Consider the following 21754-nt stretch of genomic DNA (forward strand, 5'->3'; position numbering starts at 1 on the left):
GAAGTTTTGATGGGGGGGGACCTAGAGGACTGGCCAAGCGACCCCCAGACCGCCCTGGTTGTGACCCGTAGCCAGAGCCGGCGAGGGGCACTGCGACCTGACCCTGGGGAGGGTACCACACTGGAGGCACGAGACCCTACTCGGGTGGGGAGGGAGCGCCGAGGGGCACGGCTCAGAGAGGCTGCGGCCTCAGACCTGGCCACGGAGGGGGAACCGGGCCCCATCCCTTCCCCAGCCGCTGAGTTCCAGGCCGAGTTGAGGAAAGATCCCTCCTTGCAGAAGCTCAGGGACCTGGCCGACCTCAGTGAGGGACGGACCATGAGGAGAGGCTGCCAGGAGAGGTTCCTGTGGGAGAAGGGGTTCCTGTACCGAGAATGGGCTCCCCCAGGGGAAGGGGAGTCCTGTGGGATCAGGAGGCAGCTGGTGGTCCCCCAGAAGTACCGCCGCAAGCTCCTGTCCCTGGCCCATGACATCCCCCTCGCAGGGCACCAGGGAATCCGGCGCACCCGGCAGAGGTTGCTACAGAACTTTTACTGGCCCGGGGTCTTTACCACCGTCCGGCAGTATTGCCGATCCTGTGACCCCTGTCAGAGGGTGGGGAAGGCCCGGGACAAGGGGAAAGCGGCGTTGAGACCTTTGCCCATCATAGAGGAGCCTTTCCAGAAGGTGGCCATGGACATCGTGGGGCCTCTCAGCAAGACGACCCGGTCGGGGAAGAAATACATTCTGGTGGTGGTAGATTTCGCCACCCGCTACCCCGAGGCAGTGCCCTTAGCTTCCATTGAAGCAGACACCGTGGCAGATGCGCTCCTGACCATTTTCAGCCGAGTGGGGTTCCCCAGGGAAGTCTTGACAGACCAAGGCTCCAACTTCATGTCGGCCCTGCTCCGGTGCTTGTGGGAGAAATGTGGGGTCCGGCATGACTGGGCCTCAGCGTATCACCCCCAGTCCAATGGGCTGGTGGAGAGGTTTAACGGGACGCTAAAGATGATGCTGAAAACCTTTATGAACCAGCACCCGCAGGATTGGGACAAGTACTTACCTCACCTGCTGTTCGCGTACAGGGAGGTGCCCCAGGAGTCTACCGGATTTTCGCCTTTCGAACTGTTATATGGAAGGAGGGTGAGGGGCCCCCTGGACCTGATGAGAGACGAGTGGGAGGGGAAGGCCACTCCCGATGGAGAGTCAGTGGTGGAGTATGTCCTGACCTTCCGAGAGAGACTGGCTGAACTCATGGGCCTGGCCAGGGAGAATCTGGCCAGAGCCCAGAGGAAGCAGAAGGTCTGGTATGACCGCACGGCGCGGGCCCGTGCCTACGCCACCGGGGATCAGGTGATGGTTCTCATCCCCGTGAGAAAGAACAAACTACAGGCCGCCTGGGAGGGCCCGTTCAAGGTCGTCAAGCAGCTCAATGAGGTAAACTATGTGGTGGAGCTGTCGAACCGGGCCCACCACCGCCGGGTGTACCATGTGAATATGATGAAGCCATATTATGCCAGGGGGAATGTGGTGTTAGCTGGGTGTGGTCAGTGGGAGGAGCAGGGAGATGACCCTTTAGTAGATCTATTCCCTGGGACCAGAGCTGGTTCCCCCCTGGAAACAATCCCCCTCTCGGATCAGCTCACCCCTGCCCAGCAAGCCGAGGTCAGGGGGGTGCTGCATCCGTACCGACAGCTGTTTTCCAACCAGCCTGGACGCACTAATCTGACTGTCCACCGGGTGCAGACAGGGTCGCACCCGCCGATAAGATGCTCCCCCTTCCGAGTCACAGGGAAAACTGCTCAGGACCTGGAAAGAGAGGTCCGGGACATGCTGGCTTTGGGGGTGATCCAGCCATCGGCCAGCCCTTGGGCCTCGCCGGTGGTGCTGGTCCCCAAAAAGGATGGGTCAGTCCGGTTCTGTGTGGACTATCGGAAGCTCAATGCCATCACTGTATCGGATGCCTACCCCATGCCCAGGCCGGACGAGCTCCTAGACAAGCTGGGAGGAGCTCGGTACCTTACCACCATGGACCTTACAAAGGGCTACTGGCAGGTGCCGCTGGATGCAGATGCCCGGCTGAAATCGGCCTTTATCACCCCTCTGGGGCTCTATGAGTTTCTGACCCTGCCTTTCGGCCTCAAGGGAGCGCCGGCCACCTTCCAGCGCCTGGTGGACCAGCTCCTGAGGGGGATGGAGAGTTTTGCCGTGGCGTATATTGACGACATCTGTGTCTTTAGCCAGACCTGGGAGGACCACGTGTCCCAGGTTAGACAAGTGCTGGACCGACTCCAGGGGGCTGGGCTGACTGTCAAAGCGGAGAAGTGCAAGGTGGGGATGGCTGAAGTATCTTACCTGGGCCATCGGGTGGGGAGCGGCCGCCTAAAGCCAGAACCGGCCAAGGTGGAGGTGATCAGAAACTGGCCCGCTCCCCACACCAAAAAGCAGGTCCAAGCCTTTATTGGGATGGCAGGATACTACCGAAGATTTGTGCCCCACTTTAGCGCCATAGCCACCCCCATCACTGAGCTATGCAAGAAGGGGAAGCCAGACAAGGTGGTCTGGACCGAGCAGTGCCAGGAGGCTTTCCGGGCGCTGAAGGAGGCTCTGGTCAGTGGCCCAGTTCTAGCAAACCCAGACTTTGACAAGCCCTTTGTGGTGTTCACCGACGCCTCCGACACGGGACTGGGGGCGGTGTTAATGCAGGAGGATGAAAAGGGGGAGAGACACCCCATCGTGTACCTGAGCAAGAAGTTGCTACCCCGGGAGCGACACTACGCGGCCATCGAGAAGGAGTGCCTGGCCATGGTGTGGGCCCTCAAGAAACTAGAGCCCTATCTCTTCGGGCGACACTTCACCGTGTACACCGACCACTCTCCCCTGACCTGGCTGCACCAGATGAAAGGAGCCAACGCCAAGCTCCTGAGGTGGAGCCTGCTCCTGCAGGATTACGACATGGACATGGTCCACGTGAAGGGAAGTGCCAACCTGATAGCGGATGCGCTGTCCCGGAGAGGGGGCCCCGAACTTCCCCAGGTCACTGGTCACAGTGACCCCGCTCAGTTCAGTCTCGAAGGGGGGAGAGATGTGACGATGTGACGCAGCAGGGAGGGGGGAGTGTTGACCTGGGAATGTGCCCTGGGGACGGGAGACCTGAGAGCCTGTCACCTGAGCCAGGAGGGGGAGGGGGAGGTGACACCTCTGCCCAGGAATGTGGATGGAGGCTGCAGCAGGGAACCTGGTCGGTGGGTTTAGTTTCAGGTTTGGGCTGGGTGGAGGAACACAGGGAACCCCAGGGCTGGGGTCTAAGCTCCCTGCTCCCCCAGAAGGACTTCACTGAGGGGTCCTGGGTGTACCCACAAGCTCTGTTTTGGACTGTGTTCCTGTTGTCCAATAAACCTTCTGTTTTACTGGCTGGCTGAGAGTCTCAGTGAATCCCAGGAAGAGGGGTGCAGGGCCTGGACTCCCCCACACTCCGTGACAGGGGGTACAGGGGAGTTTGGGGGTACAGGGGGGCTCGGGGGTCTCACCGTCCCTCATGAGGATCAGCACGTCGCGGGTGGAGTTGGAGTACGGGGGTGTTCAGGGGTACAGGGGGTTTTGGGGTACAGGGGGGTCAGGGGGGTTCGGGGTCTCACCGTCCGTCATGAGGATCAGCACGTGGCGGGTGGAGTTGGGGTACGGGGGTGTTCAGGGTACAGGGGGTTTGGGGGTACGGGGGGTTTTGGGGTACGGGGGGTCAGGGGGGTCGGGGTCTCACCGTCCGTCATGAGGATCAGCACGTGGCGGGTGGAGTTGGGGTACGGGGGTGTTCAGGGGTACAGGGGGGTTGGGGGTACGGGGGGGTCGGGGTCTCACCGTCCGTCATGAGGATCAGCACGTGGCGGGTGGAGTTGGGGTACGGGGGTGTTCAGGGGTACAGGGGGTTTGGGGGTACGGGGGGTTTTGGGGTACGGGGGTTCGGGGGGGTCGGGGTCTCACCGTCCGTCATGAGGATCAGCACGTGGCGGGTGGAGTTGGGGTACGGGGGTGTTCAGGGGTACGGGGGGTTTGGGGGTACGGGGTTTCGGGGGGGGTCGGGGGTCTCACCGTCCGTCATGAGGATCAGCACGTGGTGGGTGGAGTTGGGGTACGGGGGTGTTCAGGGGTACAGGGGGTTTGGGGGTACGGGGGGTTTTGGGGTACGGGGGGTTCGGGGGGGTTCGGGGTCTCACCGTCCGTCATGAGGATCAGCACGTGGCGGGTGGAGTTGGGGTACGGGGGTGTTCAGGGGTACAGGGGGGTTGGGGGTACGGGGGGGTCGGGGTCTCACCGTCCGTCATGAGGATCAGCACGTGGCGGGTGGAGTTGGGGTACGGGGGTGTTCAGGGGTACAGGGGGTTTGGGGGTACGGGGGGTTTTGGGGTACGGGGGTTCGGGGGGGTCGGGGTCTCACCGTCCGTCATGAGGATCAGCACGTGGCGGGTGGAGTTGGGGTACGGGGGTGTTCAGGGGTACGGGGGGTTTGGGGGTACGGGGTTTCGGGGGGGGTCGGGGGTCTCACCGTCCGTCATGAGGATCAGCACGTGGTGGGTGGAGTTGGGGTACGGGGGTGTTCAGGGGTACAGGGGGTTTGGGGGTACGGGGGGTTTTGGGGTACGGGGGGTTCGGGGGGGTTCGGGGTCTCACCGTCCGTCATGAGGATCAGCACGTGGCGGGTGGAGTTGGGGTACGGGGGTGTTCAGGGGTACAGGGGGTTTGGGGGTACGGGGGTTTTGGGGTTCGGGGGGGGTCGGGGGGGTCGGGGTCTCACCGTCCGTCATGAGGATCAGCACGTGGCGGGTGGAGTTGGGGTACGGGGGTGTTCAGGGGTACAGGGGGTTTGGGGGTACGGGGGGGGTTTGGGGTTCGGGGGGTCAGGGGGGGTCGGGGTCTCACCGTCCGTCATGAGGATCAGCACGTGGCGGGTGGAGTTGGCGACCGGCGCCACCTTGTGGCCGCGCCGCAGCTCGTCCTGCTCCTGCTGGATCACCATGTTGAGCACGGCCTGGAGCGCGGCCCGCGTGTTGGTGCCGCTGCGCAGCTTGTGGCCTGGGGGGGCGCGGGGGGGGTCAGGCCGGCCGGGCCCCCCGCAGCGACCCCCCGAGCCCCCGCCCCCCCCCCCTGAGCCGCCTGCAGCCCCCCCACAGCGACCCCCACGGAGCCGCCCACAGCACCTGCAGTGACCCCCCAAGAGCCCCTGCCCCCCATGTCCCCCCAAAACCCCCCCCGAGCCGCCTGCAGCCCCCCCACAGCGACCCCCACGGAGCCGCCCACAGCACCTGCAGTGACCCCCCAAGAGCCCCTGCCCCCCATGTCCCCCCAAAACCCCCACCGAACCGCCTGCAGCCCCCCCACAGTGACCCCACGGAGCCCCCAGCCCCCTGCAGCCCCCCCCGACTCACTCTCGTATTTCAGCTCCCCCAGCTTGGTGCTGACCCAGTCGGCGTCGCTGCTCTGGGGGTCCACTGTGCGGACCACGATGTAGGGGTCGGTGGCGAAGGTCAGGACCCCGTAGTGGGGAAAGACCCCGTAGCTGGAGATCTGCGGGGGGGGGGGAGCGTCAGGGCTGGGGGGGCCGTGGGCACCCACTGGGCACGGGGCAGGTGTCTTGCTGTCCCCCCCCCCCGGGTAAGGGGCTCAGTTATGGGGCACCCTGGGGTTGGGGCTAAGGGTCTGGTTTCGGGGGGTGCACAGAGTGGGGGTGTGGGGAGCGGGTGTGCAGGGGCAGTTGGGGGCCCCCAAGCCCCTGGGCTTGTGGAGGTCCTGGGGGGCTGGGGATTGTGAGGTCTGTGGGGGGTGCCCAGGGAGGGTGGCAGGTATGGGGGGAGCTGGAAGGCCCCACGGGTGCTGGCGTTGGGGATATTGGGGGGCTTAGGGACTGCTCAGGCTGCTGGGGGCTTTGGGTGGCTGGTGAAGGTGGGGGGGCCTGGTGCTGAGCTTTTGGGGGGCTGGGGACTTTGGGGTGCCCGAGGAGCTGGGGTTTTGGGGGGCCAGGGGGTTGGGGGTTCCCAGGGGATTTGGGGGGTGGCCGGGGTTTGGGGGGCGGGTCCCCACCTTCTCGATGAGCTGGACCAGGGCGTCGCGGGCGAGGGAGAAGTTGCCCTCCCCCACGCTGTCAGAGGCGTCCAGCACCAGGTAAATGTTCATGGACCCGCCGGCCTCGATCCGGATCTTGCGCTTCACGTTCTCCGCTGGGGGGGCAGGGGGTCAGCGCCGGCCGGACCCCCCTCGGCCCTCCCACGCACCCCTGGCTGGATGCCCCCCTGCTGCACCCCCACGCCCCCTGGCAGAGCCCCCCCTACACCCCCACGCCCCCCAGCAGGGCTTCCCGCCCCCTCCCCCAGCAACCAGGCAGGCCTCTCAGCCACGGCCCCCCCGCTACCCCCCCATGCCCATCCTGACCCCCCCCCCCCGCACAACAAACTCCCTATTCCTGCCCCCCCGGCCTGTGATCCCCCAACTCCAGCAGGCTGCCCTCCCCCCCTCAAACTGTGATCCTCCCTCAGCCCCCCGGCCTCCCCCCCCGCTGACCCCCCCCCACATGTGACTCACAGGTGGGCCGGTTCGGATCGGCCACCTCCACGGTCTCCGAGAGGGAGGCGATGAATGTGGAGGCCACTTCCTCGGGGGTGTCGTAGGTGGACGGGTCTGGGGGGGGGCAGGAAGAAACGGGGGGGGCTGAGAAACTGGGGGGGTCACTCCCCCCACGCCGCCCTCTCCCCCGTTCCCCCCATCTCATCACCTCGACACTGCGGTTCTGTCCCGCTCCAGGCTCCGGACTCCTGGCAGGTCCGTTCTTTGGACCCGAACATGACGAGCCCCCGGCCGCACCGGTACCGGACCCGATCCTCCACCCGGTACTGCTGCCCGTCCTTCATCGCCCCGATGGGGATGCCGGGATCCGGGCACTGGCCCTCTGCGGGGGAGGGAGTGTCAGCACGTCAGCCCCTGCTGGGGGGTGTGGGCCCGTGTCGGGGCGTGTCGGCCCCTGCTGGGGGGGGTCAGGGAGTGTCAGCCTAGATTGGGGCGTGCTAGCCCGTGTCAACCCGTGTCGGGGCGTGTGGGCCCGTGTCGGGGGTGTCGGCCCGTGTCAACCCGGGCTGGGGCGCGTTAGCCCACGTCGGGGCGTGTCCGAGCTCCCCCCTCACCTCCGTCGTCGCAGATGGCCGTCCCCCGGCTCCACTTCCCGTTGGGCAGGCAGGTGCGGACGCGGGGCCCGCGCAGCGTGTACCCCTCGAAGCACTCGAAGGTCAGCGTCTGGCTGATGTTGTAGCGAGGCTGGCGCGGGTGGAAGTGGCCGTTGTCGAACTCCAGCGGGCCCAGGCACTGGATCGCTGCGGGCACAGGGGGGCGGTGTGTCCCGGGACACCCCCCCACGGCATCCGAACCCCCCCCCCGGCACTCGGACACCCCCCACGGCCCCGCCTCCCGAACCCCCCCCAGCTCCCAGGCCCTGCCCAGCCCCCGGACACCCCCCACGGCCCCCCGCCTCCCGAACCCCCCCGCCAGCTCCCAGGCCCTCCCCAGCCCCCGGACACCCCCCATGGCCCCCAGCCTCCCCCGGCACCCGACCCCCCCCCAGCTCCCAGACACCCCCTGGCACCCGGACACCCCCCACGGCCCCCCGCCTCCCGACCCCCCCCCAGCTCCCAGGCCCTCCCCAGCCCCCGGACACCCCCCATGGCCCCCAGCCTCCCCCGGCACCCGACCCCCCCCCAGCTCCCAGACACCCCCTGGCACCCGGACACCCCCCACGGCCCCCCGCCTCCCGACCCCCCCCCAGCTCCCAGGCCCTCCCCAGCCCCCGGACACCCCCCATGGCCCTCCGCCTCCCGAACCCCCCCCCAGCTCCCAGGCCCTCCCCAGCCCCCGGACACCCCCCACGGCCCCCAGCCTCCCCCAGCACCCAACACCCCCCCCAGCTCCCAGGCCCTCCCCAGCCCCCCCCCATGGCCCCCAGCCTCCCCCGGCCCCGCACCCCCCCAGCTCCCAAGCCCTCCCCAGCCCCCCCCATGGCCCCCAGCCTCCCCCGGCACCCCAACCCCCCCCAGCTCCCAGGCCCTCCCCAGCCCCCCCCATGGCCCCCAGCCTCCCCCGGCACCCCAACCCCCCCCAGCTCCCAGGCCCTCTCCAACTCCCGGACTCCCCCCATGCCCCCCAGCCTCCCCCGGCCCCGCACCTCTGCACTCGGCCTGGGCGAGGGGGCGTCCGCCGCGGGCGCTCAGGGGGCTCCAGCGGCCGTCGGCGCGGCACTGGCGGACCGGCGTGGGGTAGGGGAACTGCCCCTCGGGGCACTGGTAGACCAGCACCTGCCCCCCCCGCTGCAGCTTGGCCAAGCCCCCCACGATCGGCGCCGCCTGGGGGTCGCAGCTCGGGGCGTCGCTGGCGGCCATGCCTGGGGGGGGGGACACCAGAGTGTCAGGGCAAAGCCAGGGACCCCCCCCCGCGCCCGGCCATTTGCGTGGGACCCCCCCAAATATCCCCCCGTCCCGCCAGGGGGCGCCCGGCCATTTGCGTGGGACCCCCCCAAATATCCCCCTGTCCCGCCAGGGGGCGCCATTTGCGTGGGACCCCCCCAAATATCTCCCCGTCCCGCCAGGGGGCGCCCGGCCATTTGCGTGGGACCCCCCCAAATATCCCCCTGTCCCGCCAGGGGGCGCCCGGCCATTTGCGTGGGAACCATAAAAACCCACCTGCCGGGCAGGGGCAATATGTGTCGGACCTGCCCCAATTACCCCCCCTTTCTGACCGAGTCCTGGGATGGGGGGCGGGACTGGCTGGCAGGGGGGTCCAGCCAGGTCGGGGGCCCTGAGCTGGGAGGGGCAGGCGCGGGCTGGCTGGGTTGGGGGCTGGGGAGGCCCATGCGTGGGGCTGGCTGCGCTAAGGAGCCTGGTTAAGGGGCTGAGTTGGGGGCCGGGTTGGGGGGCTGTCGGGGGCGGGAGTTGGGGGGCGGGGGGACCCACCGAGGCTCAGCGCCACGAGCCAGGCGAGCAGCGGGGCTGCGGGTCCCATCGCTCCGTGCGTCCGTCCGGGGCTGAGCGGAGCCGGGTCTGGCCAAGCCCCGCTGCCCTGGGGCGGGGCTGGGGCGGGGGGGCGGCTCCGGGGCAGGTGCTCGGAGGGAGGGGGAGAGGTCGTGGGGGAGGGACCGGCCGTGGGGGACCTGGGGGGCGGGCCGGGGGGTGTCTCTCTCTGCCAGTTCCCGCTGCCCCTTGCGAAACCTGCCCTGCCTGGTAGCGTCTGGGAAATGACGGGGGGGGGGGGGTCTGAGGGGAATTTGGGGGGGGGCGAGGAATGAGCCAGCATCAGGAGGGGGATCAGGGGTGGGGGCACACGGAGGCGGGGGGATCCCTTCCCCCCCAGCCCAACTGGCCAGCTGACTTTTGGGAAATGCCCCCCCCCCATTAATTCCCCTCCCGAATTATTCCCCTCCCTAAACAAACTTCCGCTTTCCTGCACCGGCCGCCAGCTGCCCCTGGCCCGGGGCCAAACCGCGGGCTGGGGGGGGCAGCCCCTGCCTTTCCTAAGAACTGGCAGCTTCGGTCCCGTAAAGGAGGGTGTGAAGAGAACCCAGGAGTCCTGGCTCCCAGCCTCCCACTCCAATCCCATCCCAGACACGCAGCACATGGGGGGCCGAAGTCCAAGGTCTGTCTTTGTATACAGGGGGGTCACGGCCCCCAGCGCCCTCCCCCTTCCACTCCCTGCCCCCAGCCTGCCTGGGGAGGGGAGTCAGACCCCTGGAGAAGGGAATGAGATAAGAGGGAACTGCTGTGGAGAAGCTCACAGCGCTGGGGGGGTGCCCGACTGGGGGCACTGCCAGGGAGAAGCTCGCAGCCCTGGCAGGGGCACTGCTGTGGGGAAGCTCACAGTGCTGGGGTGCCCAATCAGGGGCACTGCCCTGGGGAAGCTCACAACCCTGGAGTGCCTGGCAAGAGGCACTGCTGTGCGGAAGCTCACAGCCCTAGGGTGCTGTCACGGAGTGTGGGGGAGTCAGGGCCCTGCACCCCGCATTTCTTGCGATTCCCCGGGACTCTCAGCCAGCCGGGGAAACAGAAGGTTTATTAGACGACAGGAACATGGTCCAGAACATGGTCCAGGTGCAGAGAACAGGACCCCTCAGCCGGGTCCATCTTGGGGGGAGCCTGGACCCCGGTGCTGAGCCTTCCCCCCCAGCCCCGGGCCTTCCCCCCCAGCCACCCCCCCCGCGTTTCCCCAGCCAGCTCCACACTGAAACTCTCCCCCCCTCCTCCGGCCTTTGTCTTTCACCTGATCTCTCCCTTCTCCAGCCCCTTCAGCTGGCACCTTGCTGGGGAGGGGCCCAGGCCATCAGTGGCCAGGAGACGGTGTCGGCCAGTCTCTGTGCAGACACCATCCCACCTCCTTGTCGCACCACCTAGAGACTTAGGAAATGCCTAGGGGAAACTGAGGCACCCACACAGTATTCAGAGAAAACATTAGAACATTCCCACTTCGTCACAGGAGCACGGCTGGGGGCACTGCTGTGGGGAAGTTCACAGCCCTAGAGTACACAGCCAGGGGCACTGCCATGTGGAAATTCACAACGCTGGGAGGTCCCTGGCTGGGGGCACTGCCATGGGGAAGCTCGCAGTGCTGGGGGGATGTGCGGCCGAGGGCACTGCCCTAGGGAAGCTCGCAGTGCTGGGGGGTCCCCGGCTGTGGGCACTGCCATGGGGAAGCTCGCAGCACTGGGGATGTGCGGCTGGGGGCACTGACCTAGGGAAGCTCGCAGCGCTGGGGGGTGCCCGGCTGTTGGCACTGCCATGGGGAAGCTCGCAGCGCTGGGGGGATGTGCGGCCGGGGGCACTGCCATAGGGAAGCTCGCAGCGCTGGAGGCCAGGGCAGGAAAAAGGCGGGGGGCACAAACCAGACAGAGACCCTGAGTTAGCAAACTCTCTGTTATTGTGGGGGCAGGCGCAGGCCGTGGGGGGCAGCGGGGGGTCCCCGCTAGGGGATAAAGGTCTCTCTGTCCTTGCCCCCCAGGTGCTGGCGCAGCCAGTCCTGCACCCTGAAGAGGCTGACGTAGAAGTCACGGGGGACGTGGCCCCGGGGGGGTCGCCTCCTCGTCACCTCCTCGTTCTTCTTCGGCTTCAGCGGGCACGGGTTGTAGGTGCCCCAGCTCACCACGCCCACCTGGGGAGACAGACACGGGGATGGGACCCAGGCGTCCGGGACAGCTCCCCCCACCTGCACAGCTCCCAGCCCCGGGGACAGAGAGGATGGGACCCAGGCGTTGGGGCAAGAAAGCTGGGGGGAGGGGCTTACCAACCTGGAAATACCTCTTCTTCTTCTCCAGGAACAACCCCCCGCCAGATTCACCTGTGGGGGAAACCAGAACTCAGACCCACAGGGGACAGACCCTGTTCCCTGCCCCCTAAGCCCACCAGTCCCTGCCCTGGGGCCGGGGGGAGCCAGCGCCCCCCAGAGGGGACAGGCCCCTGCCCCATTCCCCGCCCCCCTGAGCCAGGCAGTCCCTGCCCTGGGGCCGGGGGGAGTCGGCGCCCCCCAGAGGGGACAGGCCCCTGCCCCGTTCCCCACCCCCCCGAGCCAGCCAGTCCCTGCCCTGGGGCCGGGGGGAGCCGGCGCCCCCCAGAGGGGACAGGTCCCATGTCACCTTTGCAGGTAGAGGCCTCCTCGGAGCCGCCGCTGGCCTCCTGCCCGGAGCAGAGGAACCGGTCGGTCACCACCCGGGACACGTCTGACACGTTGGCGTAGATCATGTCGCGCTGGATGGCGCCAGCAATGCACGAAGGGCGCTGGGGGCGAGAACCAGGGCTTAGCTGGGCGCCAGGACTCCTGGGTTCTCTCCCAGCTCGGGGGGGAGGGGGGGGTCCGGGACTCCCGGGTTCTCTCCCAGCTCGAAACCGTGATTCGAGGGGCTCCGAAGCCGTGAGGTGTTTTGTGGACAATTCAGGAACTAGCTGGCCGGAGCCGGGGGTCTCGGTGTGCTGGGGAAAGAGGAGATCCCCCCGCCCCCCACGAACGGCCCAGCGCACGGTGAGACCGGCGGGGAGCTGCCGCGGCCCGACACCCCTGCCCGGCTTCTGGAGCTCAACAACGGGATCAAATCGGTTTCTAAGCCACGTCCTGTAGCTGCCGTTACCCGCCTCCGGTCAGCCCGTCCTCTTCACCCCCCTAAACCCCTCTCTGTGGCTCCGTGCCGGGCGCGATTCAGGGGGCTCTCCGGCGCGGGGGACGGGATTTGCCCGAGGACGTCGGGGTTTCTCCGGCGCGGCGCGGGGGACGGGATTTGCCCGAGGACGTCGGGGTTTCTCCGGCGCGGCGCGGGGGACGGGATTTGCCCGAGGACGTCGGGGTTTCTCCGGCACGGCGCGGGGGACGGGATTTGCCCGAGGACGTCGGGGTTTCTCCGGCGCGGGGGACGGGATTTGCTCGAGGACGTCGGGGTTTCTCTGGCACGGAGCGGGGGACTGGATTTGTCCGAGGACGTTGGGGTTTCTCCGGCGCGGGGGACGGGATTTGTCCGAGGACGTCGGGGTTTCTCCGGCGCGGGGGACGGGATTTGCCCGAGGACGTCGGGGTTTCTCTGGCACGGAGCGGGGGACTGGATTTGTCCGAGGACGTCGGGGTTTCTCCGGCGCGGTGCGGGGGATGGGATTTGTCCGAGGACGTCGGGGTTTCTCCGGCGCGGCGTGGGGGACGGGATTTGTCCGAGGACGTCGGGGTTTCTCCGGCGCGGGGGACTGGATTTGCCCGAGGACGTCGGGGTTTCTCCGGCGCGGGAGACGGGATTTGCCCGAGGACGTCGGGGTTTCTCCGGCACGGCGCGGGGGACTGGATTTGTCCGAGGACGTCGGGGTTTCTCCGGCACGGAGCGGGGGACGGGATTTGTCCGAGGACGTCGGGGTTTCTCCGGCACGGAGCGGGGGACGGGATTTGTCCGAGGACGTCGGGGTTTCTCTGGCGCGGGGACTGGATTTGTCCGAGGACGTCGGGGTTTCTCCGGCACGGGGACGGGATTTGTCCGAGGACGTCGGGGTTTCTCCGGCACGGGGACGGGATTTGTCCGAGGATGTCGGGGTTTCTCCGGCACGGGGGACGGGATTTGCCCGAGGACGTCAGGTTTCTGCCGCCCGCTCGCATGCGCGGGACGCGCTGCTGTTGACCTCCAGCCTCGCTCTTTGGCCCGCCTGGGAACCGCGCTCTGTTTCGTTCAGATTTGATGGCATTTTGCAGACGCCTAAAAATCTTGTGTGACAATGAGCGGGCGGGCCGGCCCCGTGTCCGCGGTTCTGCGTGCGGCTGCCGCGGTGCGACCGGCGCAGCCCCGGTGAGCCCTGGCCCCACGGATGCTCCGGCAGGGGCTGGCAGGGGATCGCTGCGGCAGCCGGGCCGGGGCCGAGCTCGCCCCGCACAGACCGAGCCGGGCTGCCGAGGGACGGACGCTGATCGCACGGAGCAGCCCAACCCCCCGGCTCGGGCTCGGCCCAGCACAGCCCCCGGAGCCTGCGGCCTGGCCCGTCCCCCCAGGGAGAGGTCACCGCGCCAAGAGTGACACAAGTGTGTGTGTCTGTGTGTCAGGATGTGTGTAAAGGAGACCATGTGTGCGAGGAAGACCAGGGTGTGTGTTTTGGGGGGTGTGCAAGGGAGACCGTTGTGTGTGCACGTCGGGGCATGTGCGAGGGAGACCGTGTGTGTCGGTGTGCGAGAGACTGTGTGAGAGACAGCTCAGCAGAGATGGGGGGTGCGGGGGGACACCCCATCAGCCCCCCCAGCTTCTCCCCTGCTGCAAATCCCCCCCAAATGGAGCAGGAACCCTGGGGGGGCAGAGGGACCCACCTACCGACTTGTTGGTCTTGATTTGCACATTTAACCTCTCGCTGGTCAGGGAGACGAAGTGGGCGGGGACCCGCTCCAGGCCCAGCAGCTCCAGCTCTGCAGGGCAGACAGCCAGGTCAGGGCAGGATGCCTGGGTTCCCCGGAAGGGCAGCGGGGGCCCCCCACACCCTCAGCCCTGCCCCCCGAGCTGGCCGCCTCTGCCCACAGCCTGGAGCGGCGCTCCCCACGCCATCCTGCCCCTGCCCGCGGAGCCCGGCGCCGCGAGACGCTCCCTGGGCCGCCAGCCTCGAGGGACGCACGGGGCGATCGTGTGCCCCCCAGCAAGGGGCGGGCGTGGCCCCTGGGACGTCGCACGCACCGTGATCCTTGCACGTCGTCCCCTGGGGCATCTTCAGAGCTCGATTCGCTCGCTTTGTGCAGGGCAGGCAGATGGGTCTGGGGAGGAGAGAGACGGGCGCTGAGCTGGGGCTAGATCAGGGGCTAGATCAGGACCGGCGCCCCCTAGAGGGGACAGACCCCTGCCCCATTCCCCGCCCCCCTGAGCCAGCCAGTCCCCACCCTGGGGGCAGATGGGAGCCGGCGCCCCCTAGAGGGCACAGGCCCCGGCCCCGCTCCCCGCCCTCTCTCCCCAGGAGGGGGCGCTCTCACCTGACCTGCCCCGAGAACTGCACGGCCTTCTGCAGTCTGATCAGGGACACGTCGTGGTCGTAGTACTCTGGGATGCCCTGGCCGGCCTTGGCCGTGACGTTGTAGCTCGGGTGATCGGTCCTGCTCTCGATGGGGATCTCCGCCGTCCCTGCCCCGAGACACAGCCTCAGCCCTGGCCCAGCCCCACGGCTGCCCCCCTCGCAGCCCGGGGACGGGCCCCCACCCTGGATGCTCCTCCTCGGGACATGGGGCTGGCAGCAGACTGGGGGCTGGGTTCGAGTCTGTACCCAGGGACTTCCCCCCGCCTGGTCTCCTGGGGCCCTGGGGGGCCGGTGCCCGCAGCAGGGAGTGCGTCGGGGGTGTTGGTACGGGAAATATCCGCAGATCTGCATGTCCGGGCCCACAGGTACGTGGGGTGGGTCTGACTTGGCCACGAGTCCAAACAGCTGCCGCCAGCCGCCCCCCCGGACCCCTGCCCACAGCTCCGGGCGCCCCCTCAGGAAAGCGAAGGGGGCAGAGAAGGGAACAGAACTGATTCAGCGGCTGGTCCGTGCGCCTGGGCCCGTTCAGCCTGGGAAAGAGATGACCGAGGGGCTGTGAACCGGGCCGGCTGGAGAGCGGGACCAGGGGAGCGTTATTCACCCCTTCCCGGAACGCCGGAACCAGGGGGCAAGCCAAGAAGTGACCGGGCAGCGGGCTCCAAACCCACACAAGGCGTCGCCCAGCGTGCCAACAACCGGAGGAACTCACTGCCGGAGGGTGCTGTAAGGCCAAAGCTCCTGGAGGATGGGTCTGTGGGTGGCTACGAGCCGGGATGGGCAGGGACGCCGCCCCGTGGCCCGAGTTCCCAGCCCTCGGACTGCCAGAGGCTGGGACTGGCCGGCAGGACGGCTCACTCGCTCATTGCCCTGCTCTGTTCATTCCCCTTGTCGGCCCATGGGGCCGTTCTCCTGCCCGTCAGCGGGGCCCGGGCCAGCCGAGGCGCCAGGCTGGGCTTTCACAAGCCATTGCCCAGGGGCCGGGCGGGGGCACGGCGAGGGGAACGAAGCGCCCGGGTCAGAGCTGAGGAAAGGTCGCGTGCTGCGGGACAGGGGGAAAAGGGCCAAGGGGAGACCCGCGCCGGAGGCGACTCTGCCAGCGGGCACGTGCCGGGAAAGAGGCTAGTGGTTAGAGCGCTGGGAGCCAGGAAGCCTGGATTCTCTCCCAGCTCTGGGAGGGGAGTGGGGTCTAGTGGCTAGAGCACTGGGGGCTGGGCGCTAGGACACCTGGGTTCTCTCCCGGCTCTGGGAGGGGAGTGGGGCCAGGTGGGTTAGAGCAGGAGGGCTGGGAGCCAGGACTCCTGGGTTCCAAGGGCCGAGTGCTGTGCAGGGTCCCTTACCCACTTTTACTCTCCAGAGGGACGTGTCTGTCACCTGGTTGAAGCAGTGTGCGGCCGTCAGGACCCACGAGTCAGAAACCAGGGACCCCCGGCACGACGCACCTGTCGTCCCCTATGGACAGGGAGAGGGTCCAATGCAGGGAGGGGCTGTGGGAGGAATGCCTCCTCTCCCAACACTGCTAGGGGGACCAGCAGTGCTCACAGCCCCCAGGGAGGGAGGAAAAAGGACCCAGGCATCCAGGACAGCAGTCCCAGCCCCCGGGGAGGGAGGGAACAGGTGTGACAAAGCGGGACTGTTCTGAATATTTCCTCTGAATACTGTAGGGGTGCCTCAATTTCCCCTAGGCATCTCTTAAGTCTCTAGGGGGTGTGATAAGGGGGTGTGATTGTTGCAGAGCAAAGGGCCAGGGTACATAAATGGCCAACACCCTGTTTCCTGGCAACTGATGGCCTGGGCCCTTCCCCCCTGCAAGGTGAGAGCTAAAGGGCTGGAGAACAAAGGAATCCGGTGACCTCATGGCCCGGGAAAGGGACAAAGCCCAGAGGAGGGGGGCTGTAGGGAGTTTCAGTTTGGGGCTGGCTGGTTGGCTCACTGCCCCCCAAAATGGACCCGGCTGAGGAGTCCGGTTCTCTGCACCTACAAGCTCTGTGTTAGACCATGTTCCTGTCGTCTAATAAACCTTCTGTTTTACTGGCTGGCTGAGAGTCACGTCTGACTGCGGAGTTGGGGGGCAGGACCCTCTGGCCCCCCAGGACCCTGCCTGGGCGGACCCACTGTGGGAAGTGCACGGAGGGGCAGAAGATGCTGAATGCGCCGAGGTCAGACCCAGGAAGGGGGAAGCCGGGGGAGCTGTGTGTCCTGCAGACAGGCTGCTCCCCGAGAGGAGACTTCCTCAGAGTCCTGCCCGGCGTCGTAGGAAGCAGTTCCAGAGCCTCGCCCGGGGACTCCACAACAGGACAGCGGTCCCAGCCCGCAGGGAGGGAAGGAGGGAACGGGACCCAGGTGTCCGGGACAGCGGTCCCAGCCCGCAGGGAGGGAAGGAGGGAACGGGACCCAGGTGTCCGGGACAGCGGTCCCAGCCCGCAGGGAGGGAAGGAGGGAACGGGACCCAGGTGTCCGGAACAGCGGTCCCAGCCCCCAGGGAGGGAGGGAACGGGACAGCGGTCCCCCGAAGAGGGCTCAGCAGACAGACCCACCTTGATGACCACGTGCCAGGGGTTCCGCTGCTGGGACGTGGCACTCAGCGAATCGTTTCCTAGCCCGCAGAGATCGTGGATGTTTTTTGGGTCTGTGCCATGTGGAGGGAAGAGGGTTAGTCCTCAGGGTCACTGCTTGCCACATCCCTCTGTGTGTCCTCCACATCCTAGGGTCACTGTTCTGGAAGACCCCCAAGCCCACATGGCCCCATAGTCCCAGCAGAGCCCCCGCTCCCTCAGACTGGTGCCCCATGGGAAGAGATCCCCCCGCCCCGGCTTGGTTCCCCTCTGGGAGAGACGCCCCCACCCAGTTCCAAACAGGGAGACATGACACCCCAGCCCTCCTCCTTGGCAGCTTGACTAGACAGCCTGCAAAGACGAGGCCCCCTCGCTGTGACTGGGGGACGCTGCACCCGCTGCACGGGTTGGCCCCTACGTACCCAGGACATCCTCAAACGCAGCCTTGAGATCCTGGCTTGAGTCCATCTTGAAGGCGTGCCTCTCCCCTTCCTTCTTAGAAGCGATCTCATTAAGGCCATCCCAGTCCACCTCCAGCGTCCCAATCCCAAAGGCATAGACATCTAGGAGGCAAGTCAAGGAACTGCATGAGGGCACCGAGAATCCGAAGGGTTTGGAGCTGGTGTTGAGGCTGGAAAGTCACTGGAGAGCCCTGTCCCTGGTAGTGTGGCGTCTACAACCAGCAGTGCGCCCAGAACCAATTCTTAGAGCATTCTGGAACCCAGCCGGGCTTAGAAATGGTGTTGAGGCACCTAGAACAAACAGCAGCAAGGCACTAGGACGGGTACTGTGGTGCCTAGAATTGGCACAGTGCCTAAAATTGGCACAGTGCCTTATTACTAGGGCATAAGAAAGGCCATACTTGGTCAGACCAAAGGTCCAGCTAGCCCAGTATCTGGTCTTCTGACAGTGCCCAATGCCAGGTGCTTCAAAGGGAATGAACAGAACAGGTAATCATCAAGTGAGCCATCCCTTGTTGCTCATTCCCAGCTTCTGACAAACCAAGGACCTAGGACCGTCTAGGACATAATAATGCCTAGAACCAGTGTTGAGGTACCTAGAACCCACAGTAGAAGGAATTGGGTAGTGAGAAATAGGGTGCACAGAGGAACCTGGACATTGTAGCATATAGATGCTAAAATTGAGTTATCATTATTCATACCTATAACTGGCACCTAGAATCAAGAAAACAGAAAACTTGGTAGCAAATTGAGCAACTCAAAAGTTTAAGTGTGGAACGTCCCTCCCCCTGAACAAAGAAAAATGACCTTTTTGGTCAAAAATTTTCAGCAGGCACTATCTATTTTCAGTTAAAACTGAAAAAAATGGCAAAATTTGAAAAACACCCAGAAACATCTGAAGAAAATGCTTAATAAAAGCCTTTGTTGTTTTCATCAAAACTTTTTTGTGGGAAGAAAACTCATTTCATAGCCAGGTCTGGTTTCAGGAAAATAGAACAAATGTAGTGGTACCTAGAACCAGCAGTACAAATAACTTGGTGGTAAGCTACTGAGCTGCTTAGGATGGGTGCTGAAGCACCAGATCCTGGTATTGCAGCGCCAAGGAAGATATTGACAAATCTAGAATGGGAAGTGCCAAGATCCTGGAACTGTAGCCACAGCCAAGTAATGAAGCACCTAGAACTGGCATGGAGGCACCTAGAACAGGTAGATCACATCAGTGAAGGACTGCAACCATCACTGGCATGTGGAATGGACCCAAGCGTGTTGGCAGACTCACCTAGGTAGTCTTTCCTGTCTGGCTTGATCTCTAGGACATCTTCTATCTTGACCACCGCATCCTTGGGAGATCCTCCCATGTTGTATTTGCCTGAAACAACATCCTATGGGTTAGGAGACATGACCCATTCCCTTCCCCCAGGACAGGGGCACATTGACAATGGGCTATGCAGTTGGGAAGCTTGACCTACACCCACTGAGGGTGGGGGTCAGATAACCCCTTCCCTGGCCCCCAAAGAATGGAACAGTCGCTCCTCACCATCTGTCAGCACAATGATAGCATGCCGGATTTTCTTCCACGCATCCGGCTTGCCCGCCCGGTTGAAGGTTTCCTTCTGGAACAGGATCATGTTATACACCTCCAGCAGCGCCGCTCGGATGTTGGTCCCAGTCCCGTTGCCATGATCTGCAAAAGGATAAAATACCCCCTACACCTAGAACTGGTGCTAAGGCACCTAGAACCCAGGATATAGTGAAGCATCTGAAACTCATGTGGGGGAGCCTAGAGCCAGTAATGACAATAGCTGGAATAGATCTATCTAGAGCCAGTGGAATCTAGAGCTCAATTTCAGAGGTGATGCGTGAGGGGGCATGTGAGATCACGTTCCTTCCTCCCCCCAGATTTGATGCTTGGCTTGGACTGGGCATGCTCAGTAACACTGCTGAAGCCAGCTGCCCTCGCTCTGCCCACCCCCATCAGCAGGCATGGGTCGTCTCTGCTGGTGTTGATGCATCTAGAGCCCTAAAGGAGATGCAGCTATTGAAGCTCCTAGAACCCATAATACCCAGAACTTGTGTTGAGGCGTCTAGAACCAGTAATGGGGTTGAGGGGCCTAGAAGCATAGTGCCCACACGTGGTGCTAAGTCATCAAGAACCAACAGTGCCCAGGACTAGTGCTAAGGCAACGAAAATTCTCGTGAGATTAAGGGCTGGTATTGAGGCACCTAGAACTTAACATTTCCTCCCACTCAATCTCACTCGGCATTTTCCTTAGTTTGGGGAAATTAGTTCTCTTGAAGCACTAAATATGTATATTTCTGGCTGGGACCGTCTCTGTTTGCTCATATTGAATGCAACAAGGTCATGATCACTGGTCTCTAGGCAACCACTGACTTGCAGTCCAGTGATCAATTCCTCTTTATCTGTCATAGTAAGATCCATAATAGAGTTAGTTCATGGTGGGTGCGATACTTTCTGAGTTAGCAAGTTACATTCTATTATTTTTAGAAACCCTAACGATGGTTTATTACTGGCTTGATGAGACCACCAGCATCCATCTCCCAGTCTGAAGGTAGGTGTTGAGGCACCTAGAACCCAGGTAATACCCAGGGTCCTGCGGCACCTAATACGGGTCGTGGGTGGTATTGAAAGCGCGAGACCCCCATGCATTAGGGAGGCCACACAAAGAGGAAGCATGCAAAACCTTGAAAATTCATCCCCGTCTTTGTCTTTTTGATAACTTCATCTGCTTCAGCAGCTTCGGGATCATAAATGGCAACGATTTTCTTGGGCTTGGTGGCGTAGGAGATCACAGCAAAGCTGGACGCTACTTCAAAGCTGGCAATCTGGAACGGGTGAGAGATAGGGAGGGAACAGGAAACAGAGGAAGAGGAGGACAGGGTATGAGAAAGAACAGGAAAGTGAGCTCTGGCAATGAGAGAGACCTAGACCCAGTGCTGAGGGGCCCAGAGCAGGTGCTGAGGCATTTAAAACCAACACTGAGACACCTAGAATTTGCAGCACATGTGGCTGGTATTGAATAACCTAGAACCAAGGTGGTGGCACCTAGAACCTGCAATGCCCATAAGCTGTCACTGTAGGTAGACTCAGCCTATGAGCACCTGGAACTTGCAGCAGCCATATAAGGCCGTGAGATTCCTAGAATGGGGGAGAGGCACTTACAACTTGTAGCACTCATTGTTGGCACTGGAATACCTAGATTTGATGTGTGAGAAGCTACAATTTGCAGTGCCCATGGCTACCACTGCGATACCGAGAACAGGCATGCAGGCATCTAGAATCTGTAGCATTCATGGCTGGCCTGCGGCATCTACCGCCTGGGCACAAGCCCCGAGAACTTGCAGCGTCCATGGCTGGCGTTGACGTACCTAGAACCAGCAGGCCTGTGCACAGAACTTGCGTCACCCACGTCTGGCAGTGAAAGAACCTTTGAGCTGACATACAAGTACCTAGAACTTGCAGCATCCACAACGGACACTGAGGCGCCCAGAACTATTGAGGAGACCCCTAGAAAAACCGCAGCTGCCATGGCTGGTGTTGAGGCGCTTAGAACCAATGCTGGGACATAGTTCCTGACAGCGGAGCTGCCACCCCCACCCCGGACTCACCCGGTCCACAATGTTCTCCACCCATTCCTTGAAGATCTGGAAGCTTTCTTTGTTGACGCTCTTCGAGGAGTCCACCAGCAGGTAGACGTTAAGGAAGCTGTCGTCGCTAAGAATGAGCCTGCGGCCCAGGAACGTTGCTGGGCAGGGGAACCGGGAGGGGTTATCTGCACCATCCTGGGGAGGGGGATCCCCCCGTGTGCGCCACCTCCCTTACACCAAGTAGTACCAACCCCTACTCCCTCAATTCCCTCCTCTCCCCACTGCCTCTTGCCACCCCATGAGTTACCCCCATCTCTTGGGCTCCCACCCCCACCGCATCCTCTTCGCCCCGCAGACACCACCCTCTCTCCCTGGTCCCCACCCCCTCAGAATCCCCCCCATACTCCCCAGTGCCTGCCCCCCCCCACACTCCCAGGCAGACTCACGTGTCTTTAGGATGGAGGTGTTGAGGCTGGAGGAGGCCGAGGAGCTGGCCAAGCCCAAGACATTGGAGAAGGAGGCTCCGAACTCGGCCCCGACGTCCTCCACCCGGTCGTAGGAGAAAGGGGCTGTGCGGGCAGGGGGGAAGCGGGGCCCCCGTTAGCCAGGCAGCACGGAGCATGGCGCCGGA

General features: G+C 64.3%; 1 protein-coding gene across 1 annotated transcript in view; it reads right to left on the minus strand.

Annotated features, from left to right (window-relative positions):
- The window catches only part of CFB (complement factor B), a 32302-nt gene that overhangs the window by 8941 nt on the left and 1607 nt on the right, over window positions 1-21754 (minus strand). Inside the window, exons 5-28 of the mRNA XM_074970736.1 lie at window positions 21570-21692; window positions 21145-21281; window positions 20220-20361; window positions 19055-19201; window positions 18797-18886; window positions 17479-17619; window positions 17039-17130; window positions 15842-15953; window positions 14464-14611; window positions 14174-14250; window positions 13820-13911; window positions 12170-13180; window positions 11630-11771; window positions 11285-11334; window positions 10964-11148; window positions 10732-10844; window positions 8964-9080; window positions 8180-8395; window positions 7149-7334; window positions 6743-6916; window positions 6553-6648; window positions 6055-6191; window positions 5403-5541; window positions 4897-5049 (exon numbers count right to left, since the gene is read on the minus strand). Of these exons, the coding sequence (XP_074826837.1) occupies window positions 4897-5049; window positions 5403-5541; window positions 6055-6191; window positions 6553-6648; window positions 6743-6916; window positions 7149-7334; window positions 8180-8395; window positions 8964-9080; window positions 10732-10844; window positions 10964-11148; window positions 11285-11334; window positions 11630-11771; window positions 12170-13180; window positions 13820-13911; window positions 14174-14250; window positions 14464-14611; window positions 15842-15953; window positions 17039-17130; window positions 17479-17619; window positions 18797-18886; window positions 19055-19201; window positions 20220-20361; window positions 21145-21281; window positions 21570-21692 (4020 nt within the window). The remainder of the gene's footprint in view (window positions 1-4896; window positions 5050-5402; window positions 5542-6054; window positions 6192-6552; window positions 6649-6742; window positions 6917-7148; window positions 7335-8179; window positions 8396-8963; window positions 9081-10731; window positions 10845-10963; window positions 11149-11284; window positions 11335-11629; window positions 11772-12169; window positions 13181-13819; window positions 13912-14173; window positions 14251-14463; window positions 14612-15841; window positions 15954-17038; window positions 17131-17478; window positions 17620-18796; window positions 18887-19054; window positions 19202-20219; window positions 20362-21144; window positions 21282-21569; window positions 21693-21754) is intronic.

This window comes from Natator depressus, chromosome 14, assembly GCF_965152275.1.
Source record: "Natator depressus isolate rNatDep1 chromosome 14, rNatDep2.hap1, whole genome shotgun sequence".
Lineage (NCBI taxonomy): Eukaryota > Metazoa > Chordata > Testudines > Cheloniidae > Natator > Natator depressus.